The sequence below is a fragment of the Trichoderma asperellum genome, chromosome 3 (genome assembly GCF_020647865.1).
Source record: "Trichoderma asperellum chromosome 3, complete sequence".
Lineage (NCBI taxonomy): Eukaryota > Fungi > Ascomycota > Sordariomycetes > Hypocreales > Hypocreaceae > Trichoderma > Trichoderma asperellum.
In genome coordinates, this window is record NC_089417.1 from 4969649 (window position 1) to 4988692 (window position 19044).

Here is a 19044-nt window from a genome sequence, read left to right on the forward strand (position 1 = left end):
CATCCAAGCAACAGCAACAGACGAACTGCCACCGCCCTGCCGCTAATTTACGCGGAACCCGATATCACCGGGCAAAGAGAAAACAAAAGAAGCAGCCCAAAAAGATCCAGCGAGATCAACGCACAGCATTCTTAGCCTCGTCCAGTCCAAGAACCCCCTGCCCTTGTCTAGCCCTCCGTTAGCTGGCCTCTCTCTCACGCAGCTCAGAGTCAGCAGCCCACCTTCGACCAGCTTCCAACTGCTGCTCGGCCCCTCCTCCCAATGAGACATTGTCATCAGCTGTCCACACCCAGCGAGGCCCGCTCTCGACGCTATTTGTACTGTCCTGACGTTATCCTGCAGCAGACGCTGCCTCCTCCGTTGCAGCCGCTCCAAGCACCGGCATAGGACCCTCTGCTGTGCAAGTATTAGTACGGTTACAGCAAGGGGTGGGATAACTTGGCGACTCTTCTGCGTCATATCCTTTCCCTTTCCCTTCTTCGTTACCCCTCCTTGTGCTTTTTTTTTTTCAGCCTCTCAGAATCCTTTATACTGTACTTACTGTGTCTGCCTTTGCGCCCTGGCTCTTCCTTCTCTCCCGCGTCATAATTGCCTGGTACCTCATCTAAGTGACGATTTAAAAGAGCGGAGAAAGAAAGAGTGGACAAAACAGTGTGAGAGATAGCGAGCGAGAGAGAGATATATACCTAGCAGACAGCGCTAGGTTGGAGAGATGGCCGACTATAGAACTACAAAGGTCTATCGAGAACGCCGCGAAAACGATTCTGACGACGAGCGCTTCAAGAGCACCACTGTGACCCGATACAAAGTCAACCAACCCCGAGTAGAGCGATACGACCGTGTTGAGAAGTTTGTTGAGATGGACGACGAACGCCGCTCACGCTACTCTGGGCCTGGCGAGCGGGATTTTGTCGAGTATGAGCGAAGAGAGCGAGCATATGTCCCGGACAGGCCACGCTCGGCCGTAGACGTCGAGGCTGATCGCTCCCGCACCGTCTTCTATGAGCGTGATGTCGAGCGCCGGGAGACGGATCGCGACTGGGAGAGGGAAAGACGCCCTCGCCACCATGAGGAAGATGTGCGAGTGGAAAAGAGAGTCGAGGAGCGCTTTGACGACGGCCATGGCCATGAGGTCGATCGCTATCGCAAAGAGACTGAGTATTACCGCGAGCCAGATCATACGTCTTCTCCCGTCGTGGTCCGCCAACGGGCTCCGGACCAGAAGATTATTGTCCAGGAAGCCCCCCCGCAGCAGATAGTCATTCCCCGGCAGGATCCCAGCATCATTGTGCTCAGAGAGAGAGAGGGCGACCGAGAAGTCGCTCGCCCCGCTCCTTACGATGAAGAGTATTATTACCGCCGCGAAAGACGAGAGATTGGCCCCTACAAAGGCGATCGCCGCCCGCGACGGGACGACTACCACAGCGACGAGGATGACTATTACTACTCTCGTCGCACCACTCGTCGCGAGCGAAGCCAGAGCTCAGATCACCACAAGCGCCATCTAGCTGAGGGTGCCCTTGCCGGCGCTGGCATCACTGCTCTGCTCTCCAGTCGCCCCAACGAGTACGGAGAGATTTCGGAGCACCGTGGTAAGAAGGTTCTTGCCGGTGCTGCTCTGGGAGCCATCGGAACCGAGGCCATCAGACGAGCCCACAGCGCCTATGAAGAGCACTGGGGTGACGGCAATGAATCCCCCGATCGCCATTCGACGCTCAAGAAAGGTCTGGGAATCGCCGCCGTTGCCCTCGCCGCAGCTGGTGCCGTCAAGTATCACCAAGCCAGCAAGGCTGAAAAGGAGGAGAGGCGCCGAGGACGAAGCCGAAATCGAGGATACTATTCATCTGATGAAGACTACTACTCTGATCGCTCTCACTCGCGCAAGCCCAGCCGCAAGCGCAGTCTCTCCACCCTGGCCAAGGCGGCCATCGGAACCGCGGCGACTGCTGGTATCGTGAAGCATTTTCGTGACAAGTCAAAGTCGCGATCCAAGTCACGACACTCTCGACATGGCAGCAGATCCCGCAGCAAGTCCGCGCTTCGCCGTGGCGCCGAGCTTGCTGCCGGCGCTGCAGCAGTAGGCGTGGCTGGCAAGATGTGGAAAGATCACCATGATAAGAAGAAGGAGAGGGAGAGAGGGGAATCGGCCTCTCGTGGATACAGCGATGAAGATCGCGAGTACGATGGACACAACTCACACAGTAGGAGCAGGAGCAGGAGCAGGAGCAGGTCGAGAGCCAGATCCCTTTATTCCGAAGCCGTGGCTGATCCTGGGCTAGGCTTGATTGAGTACGGGCACGATCCCCTACCACCCGATCCGCGCTCTCCAACTGGCCAAGGATATGAATCCGAGGCCGAGGAAAGGCGGCGAAACCGACGGAGAAGACGTGAAAGAGACCCATCTTCTTCTTCTGAGTCCGACGAGGAGAGGAAACGAAGCAGAAGTCAGCTGCGAGACATGGCTGCCGCAGGCGCTGCGGCGGCGGGAATCAAAGAATACAAGGACAGAAAGGAAAGAGAGCGTAGGGAAGAAGAGAGACGGGAAGAGAAGCGAGAGGAGAGGAAAGAGGATAGAAAGGAGAGACGGTCGAAGGAGAGGCGCTCGAGGGAGCGCGAGGAGCAAGGACAACGTAAGATTCCCCCCTCATAGCCCCAAGCCATTCTGGCTGTTTCTCTTTCTCTTGGTTTCTTTTTTTTTTCTTCTATTCGGTGCGTCTTCTTTCAAACGATAACTTACTTTTGAGCTCTTGTAGGCTACCCCAAGGTCCCTTCAAACGGAGCCTACTTTGAAGACCAAAACAGGCCGCATTCACCCCCAAATGCCTCCGGCGGCGCCTACTACGGGGCTCCCCCTTATCCCACAACTCCGGGATCCAGCATCCCTGGAAATGTCCCCCCTCCCCCAGCACCTCCCCCAGCTGCCGGGCCGCCGCCGCCTCCGGCTAATGTTCCGCCGCGCGAGCACTCCTACACGCCGTATACTGACCCCACTGTGCCGGAACCTCGTGAGTACCACCCCTATGTGCCTCAAGATTACCACGGGTACGCGCCTCCACCTCCACCGGCTGGTCCCCCGCCACCTTCGGGACCGCCGCCTCCTGGTAACTCTTCAGGAGTGCCAGGATACGCCCGCCCGCCAGCTGGACCCCCGCCTTCGGGCCCGGCTCCCCCCCCTGGACCTCCCCCTCCAGGGCCACCGGCGGGCGGTAGCTTCCCGCAAGATTATGTGAGTGACCTCTCCAGAAACAAGAATCCACCTGAACAGAAGGGCGGACCATCTGAGGGTGCGTTGAGTCGTACTTTTTTTGCAAGAACAATTTTTTTGGATTCTTCAAATTAGACAAAGTCTTGTGGATAATACAGGATATCTGTTGAGGCTAACCTGTTCGTCTTTTTCAGAGGCCATAAAACCGCTCAAGCAGCTGCCGCCGCCTCGCATCGAGATTCCCCCACCTGGGTTTCCCCTTGGTAGAAGAAAGTCTGTGTCGTTTGGGCCGCTTTCTCCGACGAGCACTATAACGATGAAGAGGCATAAAAAGGAGCACGAACTCAGATCTGAATCAGACAGTTCGGAGTCTGAAGGCAGATCTAGTGATACACGCCGTGAAAACCAATTCAACCGATCAAATCGCCACCGTCGACAATCATCCGATACCACTCACGATCGTTCCCCTAACCGTGGTCATGAGGGTAGGCATCGGAGACATCATTACTCGGATTCTGACGATGAAGTCGAAAATTTGCCTGACCGTTTCGACTCACATGGGAGACCATTGGACGGTGGGCGCCATGGCAGGAGCCGGCTGACTACTAGAAGCGGCGAATTTCATCGTTTGGCGGACCGGCCTGGTGGTCTGAACATCCACGGTGGGTGGCAGCTTGCTGGTACCGACCCTGAGCAAATCCAGAAAATAGTGAGCGGCGTGACGGGAGCTTTACAGGGGCGGCGCAGTTGGGTGAGCGTGGTTGGCGATGTGCTTGGCGGCGATTTATTGGGGCAACTGGGACCGTTGGCGGGAGCTCTTCAAGCTGCTGGTGGCAGTGGAGGAGGTGGCGATGGAGAAGGAGGACGAAGAGGAGGAGGAGGAGGAGACGACGACGATGAGGATGGAGATAGGAGACATAAGAGGAGGAGATGATGGGACTTGGAACGATTCGATGACGATTTGACGATGACGACTTTTTGACGACGATATATTTCTCTCTTGCCTCTCTTTTCTTTTTCTCCTTTTGACGTTAATGCTATGATTTATGTTTTCCGTTTGTTTCACGATTGATGAATTTTTATGCTTGCTTTAATGATGATGTTTGGGTTATAAGAAATGTATGGCTAAAGCTGTTTTTGTATGCTGTTTGTTTAATGAGATATAGAAAAGAAGCGAGTGCTCTGCAGCTTTTTTCTTTTATAATAATTTATTAATAGTGTGTGACTGGTTTTATAGATTTCCACTGTCTTGTTTGTGTGATGTGATGGAGGAGAGACGATGGAATGAAACGTGGATATTTTGAAGACGATGTAAAGTTGGATGCTTGAATCCGAGAGCAGATTACATGGAGCCCCATTTATAGCGGGCAACAATGGTTCTAATGCGCTATAACGAGCCACAAGCCACCAACGACTGACCTGTTCGCACTACACCACAGTATATACAGCTTACACCAGCACTATGAGCTGCTCTGATGCAATGCTGATGTCGAAACCATGCTCAATCCCTTCTCATCTACTCCCTCGATTTGAAATAACTATGACAACTTGGAACAACGCTGACTCACGGCACAGCGCCTTGTAAAACATCACATGCAGCCGTTGTTCCTCTAAGGGCTGTACCACCGAGAGGGCGCAGCGACGCCTCCCACGCTGCGTGGAGATGATTGCCTTTGGAGGCAGAGCGCGGTGGGAAACAATTCCTTTGGAGGCTGCAGGCCCGCGCCTTTATCGGCCGCTACCCCCAACAGCCGCACACTAGCCTTTCCCTTAGACGGCATCGCTGCGAGAAAATCTGGGAGATGGATTGTACGTAACGCGATGGAGTGGAGGGATCACTGCTGAGCCAAAATATCAATAGGTGCCTTGGGTGTTGTATAAACTATAAAAGGGTAGAGGGGTTTGCTGGTTCAGGGTGCAACGATTGAACTTGAACTGAGCCAAAGCACTATTACATGCATATTTATCACGGAAACTCTTGGTCTTTAACTAAAGCAACAAACCGAAAAAGAACATTGAAGCACGAAACAACCTGGACAATGCCGACTATGGCATCCTACCGCTCGCATCCGTTTGATCCCCTTTCGCCTGAGGAAATACAAAAGGTACATACTTGGGCCCATGCCTCGTCTCTCAACTGTCCTTCCATGACGGCTCGCGCCTAACCTGCACCTCCAGGCCGCATCCATTGTACGGCCATGCTTCGCAGGCCAAGACCCGAATTTTCGCTTCATCACTCTAAAGGAGCCTCTCAAGAGGGACATGATTGCGTTTCTCGATAGCCAACAGAATGGAACTGCTTCACAAACCGCTCGCCCAGCACGTCAAGCTCGCGTTCAGGTGATTGCTTCGCCAACGCCAAAGGAAGCAAGTCAACTATTTGAACTGATCGTCGACTTGGACGAACAATCTGTAGTGAAGCTTGAGAATCTCAAGGGAAAACACTCGTATATTGATTCGAGCTACATGGGCGAGGTCGAGAGGGCCTGCCTAGCGGATGAGCGAGTGCAAGCCGAGATACAGACTCTGCAGCTTCCTCCTGAGGCGGTGGTCTGTGTCGAAGCGTGGGCTTATGCAACGGATGGCATGAATGACATGACTGAGAGAATAACCATGGTGCGTGCACTGCTTGTTAATACGTATATATGTGTGTGCGCGTATATACTTATTCTGACCATTCATCCCAGTGCTGGTTCTATATGCGCCTTACGAGCAATGCAGATGCCAATTACTACGCATATCCGCTGGATATCTGCGCTGAAGTAGATGAGAAACTACATGTTATCAAAGTCTATCGGCTGCCGTCAAGCCACGCCGAAAGAATTCACAACGAGTCTCGGCCATATGACCGCAGCAAGATCCACCCAGCCACAGACAGTGAATATCACCCAAGTCTACGATCAGAATACCGACAGACCACAAAACCATACCAGGTCGTACAGCCAGAGGGTCCTTCATTCCATGTCGATGGAAATTCGATAACCTGGGAGAAGTGGAATCTGCACGTCGGCTTCAACTATCGAGAGGGTCTCACGCTTCATGATGTTCGCTATGATGGGCGCAGCCTCTTCTATCGCCTGTCGCTGGCGGAGATGTTTGTGCCTTATGGAGATCCCCGATCGCCGTACCAGCGAAAGGCAGCCTTTGACCTGGGCAACGACGGGGCTGGCATCAATGCCAACAATCTTCAGCTTGGGTGCGATTGTTTGGGGACGATCAAGTACTTTGACGGGTGGCATAACACGCGGTCTGGTGAACCGCTGAAGATGCCCAACGTGATTTGCTGCCATGAGCAGGACGACGGCATTTTATGGAAGCATACCAATTTCCGCACAAAGAATGCCGTTGTGACGCGGTCTCGCATTCTGGTGCTGCAGACCATCATCACTGTCAGCAACTACGAGTACATCTTTGCGTTCCACTTTGGACAAGATGCCTCGATCCATTACGAGGTGCGAGCAACGGGCATTTTGTCGACTGCGCCAATTGCCGTGGGAGAAACAGTGCCGTATGGAACTGTTGTGGCGCCGGGTGTGCTTGCGCCGTATCACCAGCATCTTTTCTGTCTTCGCATCGACCCGGCGATTGATGGGCATGCAAACTCGTTGCAGGTTGAGGAGAGCCATGCCCTGCCGATTGAGGATCCCGAGGTTCATAACCCGCTGGGAGTAGGGTATGTGACAAGCAAGCAGATGATTGATAATGAGCAGGGGCTGGATCTGGATTTTGCCACGAATAGGACTTTTAAGATTGTGAATGAGCAGGTTGTCAATCCCGTAACCGGGACGCCTGTGGGGTTTAAGATTGTGCCGTTTTACAGCCAGATGCTGCTTTCTCATCCGACGTCTCACCATGCGCGGCGTTCGGAGTATGGGAAGCATGCGATTTGGGTTACTCGCTATGATGACGAGGAGCTTTTCCCGGCTGGGCGGCATACGATGCAGTCTCGAGGAGGAGATGGCATTGCCTCGGCTATTGAGAGGAGGCGGATGGACGCTTTGGCTAAGACGTCTGTGCGGAATGAGGATATTGTTGTTTGGCATACGTTTGGGTCAACGCATAACCCGCGTATTGAAGATTGGCCAGTTATGCCGTCGGAGAAGATGGTTGTTGGGCTGAAGCCGTTTAATTTCTTCAGGGGGAATCCAGGGCTGGATGTTGCTGTGTCGACGCAGGAACAGAATCGGAGCGTTGAAGTGGGAGCTGAGGCTTGTAGAGCGTGTAATACGTGTAACTAGGGTAACATGGGTTCTTAGGCGGGATGTCTGCTGAAGCATATTTCGTGTGGACAATGAATGTTTTAACTTTGCATTCGAAATTATATACAAGATGCTCAAGGTACTAGCACAGCAATTCTTATGTTAATGTAGTAAGTAGTCTTTATGATTATACTTGTAGGCGTGTACTTTTATAGCGGTGAATTAAAGCCTCGGGGAGGATTAAAATTGCTGTGAAGAAGATGGAGAGGCGCGCCTCGTGTCATTCGATCATTCGATGCAATACATATTGCCTGAGATGAGGCCTGAGGTTATAAATGCTGTGAAGAAAAAGGCCGCTAAGCCATGCAGCTAGCCTCAAGCAATGATCGCTGGACTCACCAGCTGAGAATCCCGTGTAATGAGGAGAAGACAAAGGCCAAAATTGCTGAATTGGAGTTTACGATGACAAGGAAATGACAGTAGGGTAGTCTATTCTCTGAGTTGGGGAACGTCAACGAAAACAACCGGGCATCAAATGGATAGCTTGGAAATGAGTTTCTATCACGCGAGGATGTTGAAGGTAGAACAGAGGTAATTGCTCGTTTTGGCGCGAGAAAGCGTCAGCAACGGGGTTGCTATCTGGGTCTGGAGGCTTAGTATGCTTCTAGGTCTTGGGGGGATCTATTTTATATGGAGGCGAAAAGTTAACGCATGATATTTTATGCAATCCATCTTTGCTATAAAATTTATGTCGCAAGAGTAAGCCTTCGTAGCCTTTGTTACTCATGCTTCGGCCAAGTATGATACTGAATGTTGCAGGATTTGTGTTGGCGACTGGGATTGCCCTGCTGCTGCGGCGTGTTTGACTGAGTGCACTTGGAGTATGACAAGCGGTACTTAAGAGCATCACTGCGGGAAAAGGGACTGAAAATGCTCTAACAACGCTCCTTAGCTGCCGTGGACTTTTATCACATAGAATACCTACAGCAGTGGTTATTTCCAATTAGGTCGGCCGATGCCCTTGGGGATGATTAAAATTGCTGTGAAACCCGGCTGTGTAAAATGATGACGAGGCATTTGATGAAAACTGCTGCCCGAGGTATTGTCACCGTTTGCTTCATAGTACACCGAAATATAAAACCTTGTCCAATGTCACGTTTAGTTTCAGATCCAGTATTTCCCTTCGAGCACTCCCTTTAAAGAGACTCGTGAAACTCGCATAGGTTTATTACGTAGTACACGTAAAAAGTTGTTCAAGGATAATGATTATACTAACAAGTACTAATCCACTTTTAGTTGGATTGTGGCGTGACATCCAGTGAGTTTGTAGACTACTTGAGAGCCTACTAGCTTTTCCACCCACCAATCCTTTGAAGTTATAGCTTCTCGACTTGAATAAAACACATGCACAAACCAATCTTACAACTAAATGCGAGTTCGGCTTCCTCATTCACAAATACAACTATAATAAACTCCCGGCGCACGGGCCTTGTTAAAGTGCCCATAGGCGCAGACATACGTACACTCACTTAATCAGTTTAAACAAGCGAAAACGGCCCCCGGCATCATTTTCCATCGTCACCCAAAACAGCTCATATACCCAAATCCGAGGTATGGGCCCTCGAGTAAGTCAAAAGAGTTGCAATCTAAAACTCCAAAAAACAAACATGCGCATGTTCTTACAGTCTACAGAAATTCATGGCGCCAGTCGCAGCATTCACCATGGCAAGCATATTATTTGTGTACGTCCAAGCAGCCTTGAGCCAGTTCGAAAAACCTTGAATTCGACTAACCGCCATAGATATACGAGATCATCCATAAGGGCAGCCAGAAGAGAATCAGGTCGGGGATGAGATGGCACACTCAATATCCAACAGCATGTAGACTTTAAATGCACACATAATCCAAGTAATGGCTTTATTTAAAAACAAAACTCCCATGCTATGTACGTACAGGTAATGCTACACCGCCTTCCTCCTTTCCGAGTCTCCTCGATACTCTTCATTGCTATCCTGGTACAATGTCTGGAACAAGAGAAAACGGGCCGGGAGGAATGCGTATTCTGACAAAAGATAAGTTCCATTCCGTGAACCAGATTAGAACGATACTACTCCTTCAGACGTGTACATCTTTTTGGCAGCATCAAGAGTAGATCTGCAGTGCGAGGGATGGTTCAGTATCTGTCTGGCAGTCAAAGTGTTTCTAGGCTTCGGATACATGTAATGTGCATCATCTCTGTGACATGAGCCGGGTCTTGAAAACCCAGACTGGCACCAGCAATGATGGAAGACCAAAAATTGATTAGATTGATGCGTGTTATCTGCGATAATGTCAGTATAAACGCCACACACGAATAGCTATAGAATCCGGCTACTCGACTGTGGACGAGAACGTGCCGTAATATTGGGCCATCCAGACCTTGCTCTTGTTATAGACTGTAAACCAAACTGCCCAGGTGGGCAAGTATCCCACGATACATGCCCCGAAGTCCTTCTTCTCTCCAAATCACGCTGGTACATCCGCGGCAGAGTCGACATTCCAGCTGCTCCGCATAGCCAGCTCCAGGCACCAGGAAAGCTAGCCTCAGGTGGATTAGGATTCAATTAGGCGGCGCTTTAGCGTGCATGCGCACTACAGCAATACCGGATCGGCAGCGGATTTCGGTTCCACGGCGAAGGGGCTCAAGGCAGCCGCATTTGCACTGCCTGGTTGGGCTGGGAGTAAAAGTCATGAGGCCAGAGTTTCACTGATGATTTGGCCTTTTTGATGTTATTTTGCTTTTTGTAATTGGATTGTGCCACTTGTTCCGAAAAAGCAGATAGAATAGTCGTGTTTAAATAGCTGGCTGCGCTCTCGCTGCGTCATGTCATGTCATTTTTGCATACAAATTATAGTTAGCTGCCTGCGTGTAAGCTGCATATTTAGGCAAACCTATAAACAGGAAAAAGTTACGGTGAAGCCCCATCTAATTTTCAGCCTCAAGTCTTATATATTTTGCCTTGATTGGATCCGATTGATCATGCTCTCTCGGCTATTCAAATCCACCTCTTCATCTGCAGCTTCTTCTTCTTCTTCTTCAACAGCACCAACCAATACGTCTGCCAGCATGTCATTCAACGGCTTCATCAGCGTAGACTACAAGTCTAATCCAGTAGACATCCCAGACACATTTCTTACTGGCCCAGCGTCTGAGCCTGTCACAATAAGACCCGTTCCTTTCAAAGAATCTGGGCTGCCCGAGTACGCCAAATGCAAGGCGTGGATCCTCGACAACGTCCTATCCCGAGAAGAGTGCAGCGAGCTAATTGCCTACGCCGAGGCTTCTGCTCCCCTTGAGAAGCCGGGTGATTCTCCCTGGAAGCCCGCTCTTGTTAGCGTAGCTCCAGGAGTAGAAGCTTCGGCACCAAACTATCGCCACAGCGATCGAATCATCTGGGACACGCAACTTCTTGTCGACCGTCTATGGGATCGCTGTGCCCAAGCTGAAGGACTGCAGGAGCTCGTTGCCACAGCTCCATGCCCAAGGCCATACCGTGACCGCAGTAAGAAAGGGACATGGAAATTTGCCGGTTTAAACGAGCGGATGAGGTTCCTCAAGTATGGACCGGGCATGTTCTTCAGGAGTAAGTAAAGCAACGCGTGTAGCGCAAGAATTTTTTTTCTTTTTTTTTTTTCCCCCTTTGGGTTTCTGACTTTTTCATTCTCCGAGAGCTAACGAGCCATCCCAGGGCACTGTGATGGCGCGTACTCATCTGAAAACCCTGATGGTTCCATTCAAGAGACGTACTATACATTGCATCTCTACCTCAGTGACGAAGGCCTTGTCGGAGGTGCAACCGCTTTTTCATCGCTCGATAAGAAGAGGCGAATGGATGTTGATCCCAAGGCAGGCAGTGTCCTCATCTTCCAGCATCAGCTGTTGTACCATGAAGGAGTGGAGGTCATAGAGGGCCTCAAGTATACTATGAGGACGGAAATCATGTATCGGTGGGAAGATGAGCCAAAGGCTGAAGGGGAAAACTAGAACTTCCTTCATTCTGGGCTAGAGATTATGATTATGTATGTCGCAATAAATCAAGCCAAAAAAAAAAAAAATTACAATGACTGAAACATCAGTCTCGTCGGTTTTGTTTTGGCATCTTCTTTTCCTCCAAAGCTTCAATATCTTTTTTCTTGTGAAAATGAGGAGCTAGCTCTGCCAGCCATGCAGCCTCAATCGGCATTACGCTGCGCATATACTCCTTGGTCGTCTGCACCAATTCAAAATAAATCACCATCTTCTCTGGTGGGTCTATCGACATCAGCACGCTACTTGGGTGAATCCATACTGTTGTGCTGTTCTTGACCGTTCGATAGCTATCGCCGCTCTTCTGCAGCCGTGCAGCATTGGGGAAAAATCCAGCTGTGATGGCACGCTTGATGGGCCGTAGGTTGTTGGAGCCGCATGTTGAGGGGGCGACCTCGACACGTTCACAGAGCTTGGCAAGCTGATCTCGCACGTCTCGGGCGCGTGTTAGTGAGCGTTGCTGCAAAAAGTTCTCCTTGGCCCAGATTGGCGAAAAGCCACTGTCGACCCATTGGTTCCAGACATTGAGTAATGAAATGTGGTCGCCTCCATCCTTGATGGTGAATCGATTTCGAGCGCTATCAGCATGCAGCTTCTTGTCCTTTGGCCTGAAGAAGAGGGCAGAAGCTTCACCCAGCATGGAGACGATGGAGAGTACTTCCTCCACACATCCTTCCTTGTCAGCCGCCAGTACTGCTTTTGCCAGCATAGGATCAGTTGGGAATTCGGCCATTTGACGGCCAATCTTGGTCAGCTCGCCCTTGTGGTTGAGAGCCTGGAGAGCAAAGAGTTGATTCAAGGCGCCGATGAGAGCTTCTGTTGGAGGTGGATCCATGAACTCGAAATCGAGCAGCTCGTTGATACCCAGTGATTTGAGCTGCAGCACAACTCCGTTGAGATTTGTCCTCTGGATTTCAGGCAGCGGTGATTCGTCCATCTCGTTCATATAAGCAAACTTGGTATATAGTCGGAAACACTTGCCAGGCCCTACACGTCCGGCACGACCACTTCGCTGGTTGGCAGATGCGCGAGAGCATGGAACAACGACCAAGTTTGACATGCCTGTAGCCGGGTTATAGACATTTTCTTTGACGTATCCTGGGTCAATGACATATACGATGCCGTCAATGGTCAAACTAGTTTCCGCAATATTTGTCGCCAGCACAACTTTGCGTGCACCCTCTGGCGTTGGTTCAAAAATCTTTGCTTGGAGTTCCGATGGTAAGTTTGCGTAGATTGGGCAGATAACAAGCTCCTTGATTCGATTCCCCAGCTTCTTTGCCGTCTCAGCAATCTCCATCTCAGCCGCTTCGATTTCGTCTTGTCCAGTCAGAAATATGAGAATGTCTCCCTTGCCCTGGGTTGTGTGGATCTGGAACACAGTTGTGATGGCCGCAGCGAGGTAGTTGGCTTCAGGCGCTGGGGTATAGTAAATGTCGACAGGATAACGCCGTCCAGGGATGTTGAAAATGGGGGCGTCATCGAAATACTGCGCAAATTTCTCGGCGTTCATGGTAGCGGAAGAAATTAGGAGCTTCAAGTCTTTTCGCTCTCTTGCCAGATCTTTAACCAAAGCTAGCAAAATATCCGTGTGGACCGTCCGCTCGTGGGCCTCGTCAATCATGATAGCTGAATATCCTGCCAAGTCTGGCTCTGTCATGAACTCTCGTAACAGCATACCATCAGTCATATACTTGAGTATCGTCTTTTCACTTGAGCAGTCTTCAAATCGGATAGAGTAGCCGACTTCATGGCCAACCTTGACGCCAACTTCTTCCGCAACACGCGCAGCCACACTCATAGCCGCCACTCGTCGTGGTTGTGTGCATCCCACCTTCATACCGTTCTTTGTATACCCAGCCTCATGGAGATACTGAGGTAGCTGAGTCGTCTTGCCACTGCCAGTTTCTCCTACAATGACGAGGATCTGATACTGTTCTAGCGCTTCCAGGAACTGCTCTCGGTATTGGTAGATGGGTAGACTCTTTCTTGTCTCCTGGATCGACAATGCCTTCTTCTCTGCCGCCTCAATCTGTGCCTCCAGAAACTGCTGCTCCTTTGTCAAATTCTTGCGCTCGCCTGGCATCCGTGAGTCCAGGCTCCACTGGATATACTGCGCGTCATCCAATACATAGTCGTAGTCCTCGTTTTCCCGCTCTCGGCCCTGAATCTGCGCTTTGGCTTTGGTAGTCTGCTCTCTCTCCCACTCATCGTGCTCTGTGACAAATTTCTCCTGGCCGTACTCGTCCCGCTCGACATGGCGTTTATATAAGGCTTCTTCCTTCTTCTTACGATCCAGTTTGCCCTTTTCGGTGATGTAGTCTTCTGGCATCACGTATCCATCTTGATGGTCATCGATTCTCAGCCGCTCTTCAGCCAGCCGCAGAAGCTCTCGGTTCTTGGTAAACTCTGCCTTTTCCCTCTCTGACAAGCGCACTCCGCTCCTCAGTTCGGCTGTCTCCTCGGCGACTTGCCTCCTCAGCAGGGCCAAGCGCTCTGCCTCTCTTTTCTTGAGATACTCCTGTCGCGATCTCATGCGACTCTCCTTGTGGCGATCCGAGGAGTCGCCATCGTCCATCGGAACGAAGGCATATTTCTTGGAACTCATCTTCGGAAGTGTTGAAAACCGAACAGCCCTCACAGAATGCAAAAACTAAGTGTCCTGTCTTCTATTTTGCCTCCTGGAATCTTCCCGAAATTTGCCTTCACCACAGCGGGCCTGCTGAAGATGAGACGCGATGCTACCTAAAATAGAGTGAAGAAGTAGCAGCACCTGCTAACTTTTAGTGGAGATACTAAATTCTGGGGTCCTCAGTAATTGCCCGCAGTTCATCCGCCAGCCAATCGGGGCTCTGCGATAGCCCTACCGGCTGCTTATCACCTATGATGCAGGTGCTGCTAGAGACCCAAAAAGCCACTAATTTACACGTCGACGCAACTGGAAATGTTAACACGCTGTAACTTACAAAGCTGCGTGTCCGCCTTTCTCTCTTTTTCTGCACATCACGCGAGCCCTGCTACTACAGAAGCAGCTCGGAAAGAGAATATTACGACAAAATTTTCTGAGAGATTTTTTATTCATTAATTATTTTCTCTACTGGAAAGGTCAATTACTACGAGGCAGCACCATGATACTCCGCGGGGCGATCTTCGTCTTGTTGGCCCTAGTATCACTTGCATTCTGCGCCGAGGACTTCTACAAAGTGTGCCAACACTTTTTCTCTTCTTCGAACACAATGATGCTGACAGTCATGGAATAGATCTTGGGAGTCGATAAATCTGCGACAGATAAGCAGCTGAAGTCTGCCTACCGCCAGCTTTCGAAGAAGTTCCACCCTGATAAGAATCCGTATGTCCTTCCACCGCATCTGCGCCATGACTTTTACAATGTTTACTAATTGCAATGCTACTTTCTTTTAGAGGCGATGAAACAGCACACGAAAAATTCGTTCAAGTCTCAGAAGCCTACGAAGTACTAAGCGATTCCGAGCTTCGAAAAGTCTACGACCGCTATGGCCACGACGGCGTCCAGTCCCATCGTCAACGTGGTGGAGGCGGCGGCGGCGGCGACCCCTTCGACCTCTTCAGCAGATTCTTTGGTGGCCATGGACATTTCGGAAGATCAAGTCGCGAGCCCCGAGGCAGCAACGTCGAAGTCAAAGTAGAAATTTCCCTCCGCGACTTTTACAACGGCGCTACTACCGAGTTCCAGTGGGAGAAGCAGCACATTTGTGAAAGATGCGAGGGTTCAGGCAGCGCAGACGGAAAGGTCGAGACCTGCAACGTTTGCGGTGGACATGGTATCCGAATTGTTAAGCAACAGCTTGCCCCTGGCATGTTCCAGCAGATGCAGGTCCGATGCGATCATTGTGGCGGTACGGGCAAGAGTATCAAGAACAAGTGTCCTATCTGCCATGGCAATCGGGTTGAGCGTAAACTGTCAACGGTTAGCCTGACTGTCGAGCGCGGTATCGGCCGAGACGCGAAAGTGGTGTTTGAGAACGAAGCCGACCAAAGCCCAGACTGGGTTCCCGGCGATCTCATTGTCAATCTTGCCGAGGCAGCTCCTTCTTATGACGATAACCCCGACAAAGTCGACGGCACTTTCTTCCGACGGAAAGGCCACGATTTGTACTGGACAGAGGTTCTCTCCCTGCGTGAGGCTTGGATGGGTGGCTGGACTCGCAATCTCACTCACCTCGATAAGCACGTTGTGCGTCTCGGCCGCGAACGTGGCCAAGTCGTCCAAAGCGGACTGGTAGAGACTATTTCTGGCGAGGGTATGCCGGTATGGCACGAAGAGGGCGAAAGTGTCTACCACAAACATGAATTCGGCAACTTGTATGTCACGTACGAGGTTATTTTGCCAGATCAGATGGACAAGAAGATGGAGAATGAGTTCTGGGACCTATGGGAGAAGTGGCGGTTGAAAAAGGGAGTAGACCTACACAAAGATAGCGGGCGACCCGATATTCAGCATGAACGTGACGAGTTATGATCCGGTAAAAGAAGGATATAGCAAAAGGGAAGCAAGAGGAGTTATGTAGGGTACTATGTCGCGTAATTTTTTCTTCTATCATAGACTTGTGGATTGTATATATACATGGCACTTGTAAAGCACGGGCATGATTTTATTCGTCTGGCACTGGCAATTGAGCCATACTTGACATGTCTATTACTATCAGCTCTCTCAATGAGCCGCATAATATCCATGAACCTTCTCCCAGCGCTGCTGTGAATGGCAGCATATCTACATTAATGTGTGTGATAGTTTGCGATTCTGCTATCAAGCCTCTAGTGCTGTAATCGAACTAATTCCGCCTTCATTCGTATTAGCATCTGCCTGCGTATTTAATTTGCAACATGATAGGCCGCACGTAAGCCTGGATTGCGCATCCAAGTTGTAGTCTGCCAACTTTTCCCCTCCAGACTATCGATGTATAAAGCGGCTGTGATATTGTTCTTTCTTCTTGATTCTGAGATGTGTACTCCCTCACCATCAATACTGCCAATCCAAAGAGCGTCTTGTATCGTAATTGCCGCATGGTATATGTATTGTTTTATGGATTCGAAAGGTGTGAGGTCTGTGGATAGGTTTTCTGTGCTTATGTTTACGGAGCTCTCATACATTATCAATGGCTTATAAACCGTGCTGATGTTTTATCGCATTCATATTCTCGCAGAGAGATATTAATCTTGAGCGATCACCAAGCGCATTTATTTGCCATGTTGTCCTTTCCTGTAGAACTCTTTTTGGCTGTGCATGTGTAGGATGTTTGGCGTTAGAGTGATGTTGCCAATCATCGGTGGAAGTGGTGTTTGAGAGGAGTATGATTCTGTTTCCCCAAACCCTAGATGATGAATCAACGTCGTTGTATTTGTGTATCGTGGGTGTTTTGCTCCACACGGACGTAAGTTTGTGTTGCAAGATGCGACTTATGATCACGTAGGCTGAGCTCCCGTAATCTGCAACCACAGATGATATCCAGCAGCTTCGTGGACTGGCTTAACCCACAAAATGCTGTTCAGCTCTGCTTGGAATGCCGTCCAACCATCTTCGCTGGCCATGTGGCTTTCAGCCATGGCTGCAGCCGAATATTGAAAGAACCATCGCTGTTCAACAGTTCCTTCTGAAGAAGCCATACTACCCATAAATAGCTCCCACCTCCCTAGGGGCGATGGAGAGTGTAAGCAGCCTTGGATAGAAGCCTGAAGTTTGCGAACCAAGTTCATAGATGTTGCGTTAAAACGCCCATTTGATGTGAGAGACTTGATGTACAAGATGAGAGAGATGCGCAAGCTGTTTTCGCAGTCGCCCATCTTGTCTGATTGGCAACTGAGAAGACGATTGTAAAGCCCAAAGACAGACTCGTAGAGATGATCCGTGTCCAACTTGATGTTACGAGCCATAGCATCGTCAACAACGGCGTTAAGCTGTGTGATGTCATGAAAGATGCTAGACAGTCGGGGTGGGATTCAGCACTCGGATAAAGGTAGCTCAGATTCCGAGTCTAAGCTGTCTTCTGAAATGATCTCTCTGCTTGGAGAGTCCCGAAGGCCATCGTCTAGTAGTGGGGGCTTATCAACGTCCACTGCAATATCAAAAACACCTCTAAAAGGTCTCATGAGTCACAGCTACATAGAGTCAACGGAAATACAGATTTCTTACCGATACACTTTAGATCTCATTCTATTATCAATTTTGGAAAAGCCGCCTCGTAATTTGACGAGTTCTGCAAGTCCTCGGGCGTGAATCCAAGCTTTATCATGGTTGCCTTGGTCATTCTTCATCAAGTCAGTCTATATCAACAGCCGGTGCAGTATAGTAGTTATTTAAAGAAATAAAAGAAAGGGAGACGAATATAGCCCAATAACTTACACTCCACATGGCCAAGCAGGATATTGCCCCCAGCGTCTGATCAGTGGGTAGAGAGCCACTCGCAACCCGGTTCTTGAGCTGCCGTAGCGCCTCATCAAGAAGAGAGTGGGAATCAACGTAATTGGAGGAAGAACCTGTCAACGAGGCCAGGCTGTTGGCCGAGAGAGACAGAATGATACACCGCCAAGCTTCATCTTCCATCATTTTGGGAAACCAGTCTCTTTTGGCGGGGTTGAAAAGGAGACATGGTAGGGTATATGTGCCAGCGGCTATTGAATGGAAGTCTTGGATAACAGTTAGTTATGCTGAATGTAAAGAACCAAGCGTGATGTAACAAGAGCAGAGGTAGCAGCATACAGAAATTGATGTAAAGAAGAGCATGTCCTACCAGGCCAACGGGGAGCTCCGGTGGCATGGGACTTGGGTTGCAAGACAACTTCGGTTCCTTTTTAACAGATACTAAAGAGCGATCTTTTGGCGGTGTCGCAGAGCGTTTGGCACGCCGGCCGCGTTTGACTTCTTTTGGTCGCTTTGTTAACTGTTGTCGTTTTCCAGGTGTGTAGGCGACAAACTCCCGGGAACCCCCCTCGGTGTTATTGGGATTTGATTTCGAGTCGTTATTTCCATCGACTGCCACAGATATACGAGGCGCCAGATTTGGGGCGACGCGCATAGATTTTGTGCGAGTTTCCCATTGAGAACCTCGGCCGGCTTTAGTGCCGCCAACCTTGTGAACTAGGAAGACGGCGTTGCTGGGTAGGATGACGCTCTCGCCTCGATTCGACATGGCGACCGATGAGGTTACGGCTGACGCATAAAGAGGTGTGAGAGGTTATTGTGTTTGGGCGTCAAAAGCAAGTTTATATACGGAATATGAGGTTTGAAGTTGTGGCGATAATTGAAGATTACTGAGAGTGAGAAGTAATAAGCGAGGTTAGAAGACAAGCTGACAAACAGGCACTTCTCTGACAGCGGTAAGCTACAGTTACTGGCTTTAGTGCTGAATCTTCAAAAGACGCAGCGCCACAGTTGGTGCTAAACGCACTAATCAGATAGATCTTCCTATGAAGAGCCCTTTTCATTCGTCCAGCTGCCATTGCTTGTAACATGTTCGTATGTCCGGCTATCTCTGGCAAGTTGAAGACGCTACTACTTGATACGTGACGTCAGAAAAACACTGCTCATACGATAGGAC

At 50.0% G+C, this 19044-nt stretch overlaps 8 protein-coding genes across 8 annotated transcripts; 5 read left to right on the plus strand and 3 right to left on the minus strand.

Annotated features, from left to right (window-relative positions):
• Positions 1-712: 712 nt before the first annotated feature.
• On the plus strand, positions 713-3408 carry TrAFT101_006248 (uncharacterized protein; the record flags this gene model as incomplete). Its single annotated transcript, XM_066127697.1, has 3 exons — positions 713-2630; positions 2754-3226; positions 3400-3408. 3 exons carry the CDS (start codon positions 713-715, stop codon positions 3406-3408), a joined length of 2400 nt encoding a protein of 799 aa, XP_065983810.1.
• A 113-nt stretch (positions 3409-3521) lies between these two features.
• On the plus strand, positions 3522-4139 carry TrAFT101_006249 (uncharacterized protein; the record flags this gene model as incomplete). Its single annotated transcript, XM_066127698.1, has 1 exon — positions 3522-4139. One exon carries the CDS (start codon positions 3522-3524, stop codon positions 4137-4139), a length of 618 nt encoding a protein of 205 aa, XP_065983811.1.
• A 1105-nt stretch (positions 4140-5244) lies between these two features.
• Positions 5245-7443, plus strand: TrAFT101_006250 (uncharacterized protein; the record flags this gene model as incomplete). Its single annotated transcript, XM_024909882.2, has 3 exons — positions 5245-5310; positions 5384-5821; positions 5893-7443. The coding sequence occupies 3 exons, from the start codon at positions 5245-5247 to the stop codon at positions 7441-7443; spliced, it is 2055 nt and encodes a 684-aa protein (XP_024760779.2).
• Positions 7444-9205: 1762 nt separating this feature from the next.
• On the minus strand, positions 9206-14201 carry CDC28 (Cyclin-dependent kinase catalytic subunit). The gene is made up of 2 exons (XM_024903973.2): positions 9823-14201; positions 9206-9724 (listed from the first exon to the last, which is right to left on the minus strand). The coding sequence occupies exon 1, from the start codon at positions 14076-14078 to the stop codon at positions 11517-11519; it is 2562 nt and encodes an 853-aa protein (XP_024760785.2). The 5' UTR covers positions 14079-14201; the 3' UTR covers positions 9206-9724; positions 9823-11516.
• On the plus strand, positions 10213-11527 carry TrAFT101_006251 (uncharacterized protein). The gene is made up of 2 exons (XM_024908239.2): positions 10213-11027; positions 11133-11527. The coding sequence occupies exons 1-2, from the start codon at positions 10268-10270 to the stop codon at positions 11426-11428; spliced, it is 1056 nt and encodes a 351-aa protein (XP_024760784.2). The 5' UTR covers positions 10213-10267; the 3' UTR covers positions 11429-11527.
• Positions 14202-14446: 245 nt separating the features above from the next.
• Positions 14447-16191, plus strand: TrAFT101_006253 (uncharacterized protein). The gene is made up of 3 exons (XM_024903974.2): positions 14447-14673; positions 14731-14819; positions 14891-16191. Exons 1-3 carry the CDS (start codon positions 14599-14601, stop codon positions 15966-15968), a joined length of 1242 nt encoding a protein of 413 aa, XP_024760786.2. The 5' UTR covers positions 14447-14598; the 3' UTR covers positions 15969-16191.
• A 721-nt stretch (positions 16192-16912) lies between these two features.
• On the minus strand, positions 16913-17380 carry TrAFT101_006254 (uncharacterized protein; the record flags this gene model as incomplete). The annotated part of the gene is made up of 1 exon (XM_066127699.1): positions 16913-17380. The coding sequence occupies one exon, from the start codon at positions 17378-17380 to the stop codon at positions 16913-16915; it is 468 nt and encodes a 155-aa protein (XP_065983812.1).
• Positions 17381-17446: 66 nt separating this feature from the next.
• On the minus strand, positions 17447-18636 carry TrAFT101_006255 (uncharacterized protein; the record flags this gene model as incomplete). The annotated part of the gene is made up of 4 exons (XM_024900225.2): positions 17447-17582; positions 17640-17755; positions 17850-18133; positions 18207-18636. 4 exons carry the CDS (start codon positions 18634-18636, stop codon positions 17447-17449), a joined length of 966 nt encoding a protein of 321 aa, XP_024760787.2.
• Positions 18637-19044: the final 408 nt, after the last annotated feature.

Excerpts from the sequence above, each read along its gene's own strand:
- TrAFT101_006251 (XM_024908239.2), top strand. The coding sequence starts at position 10,268 with ATGTCATGTCATTTTTGCATACAAATTATAGTTAGCTGCCTGCGTGTA. Across the intron at positions 11,028-11,132 it reads ACCGGGCATGTTCTTCAGGA|GGCACTGTGATGGCGCGTAC; the intron begins GTAAGTAAAGCA and ends GAGCCATCCCAG.
- CDC28 (XM_024903973.2), bottom strand. The coding sequence starts at position 14,078 with ATGAGTTCCAAGAAATATGCCTTCGTTCCGATGGACGATGGCGACTCC.
- TrAFT101_006253 (XM_024903974.2), top strand. The coding sequence starts at position 14,599 with ATGATACTCCGCGGGGCGATCTTCGTCTTGTTGGCCCTAGTATCACTT. Across the intron at positions 14,674-14,730 it reads GCGCCGAGGACTTCTACAAA|ATCTTGGGAGTCGATAAATC; the intron begins GTGTGCCAACAC and ends GTCATGGAATAG. Across the intron at positions 14,820-14,890 it reads TTCCACCCTGATAAGAATCC|AGGCGATGAAACAGCACACG; the intron begins GTATGTCCTTCC and ends ACTTTCTTTTAG.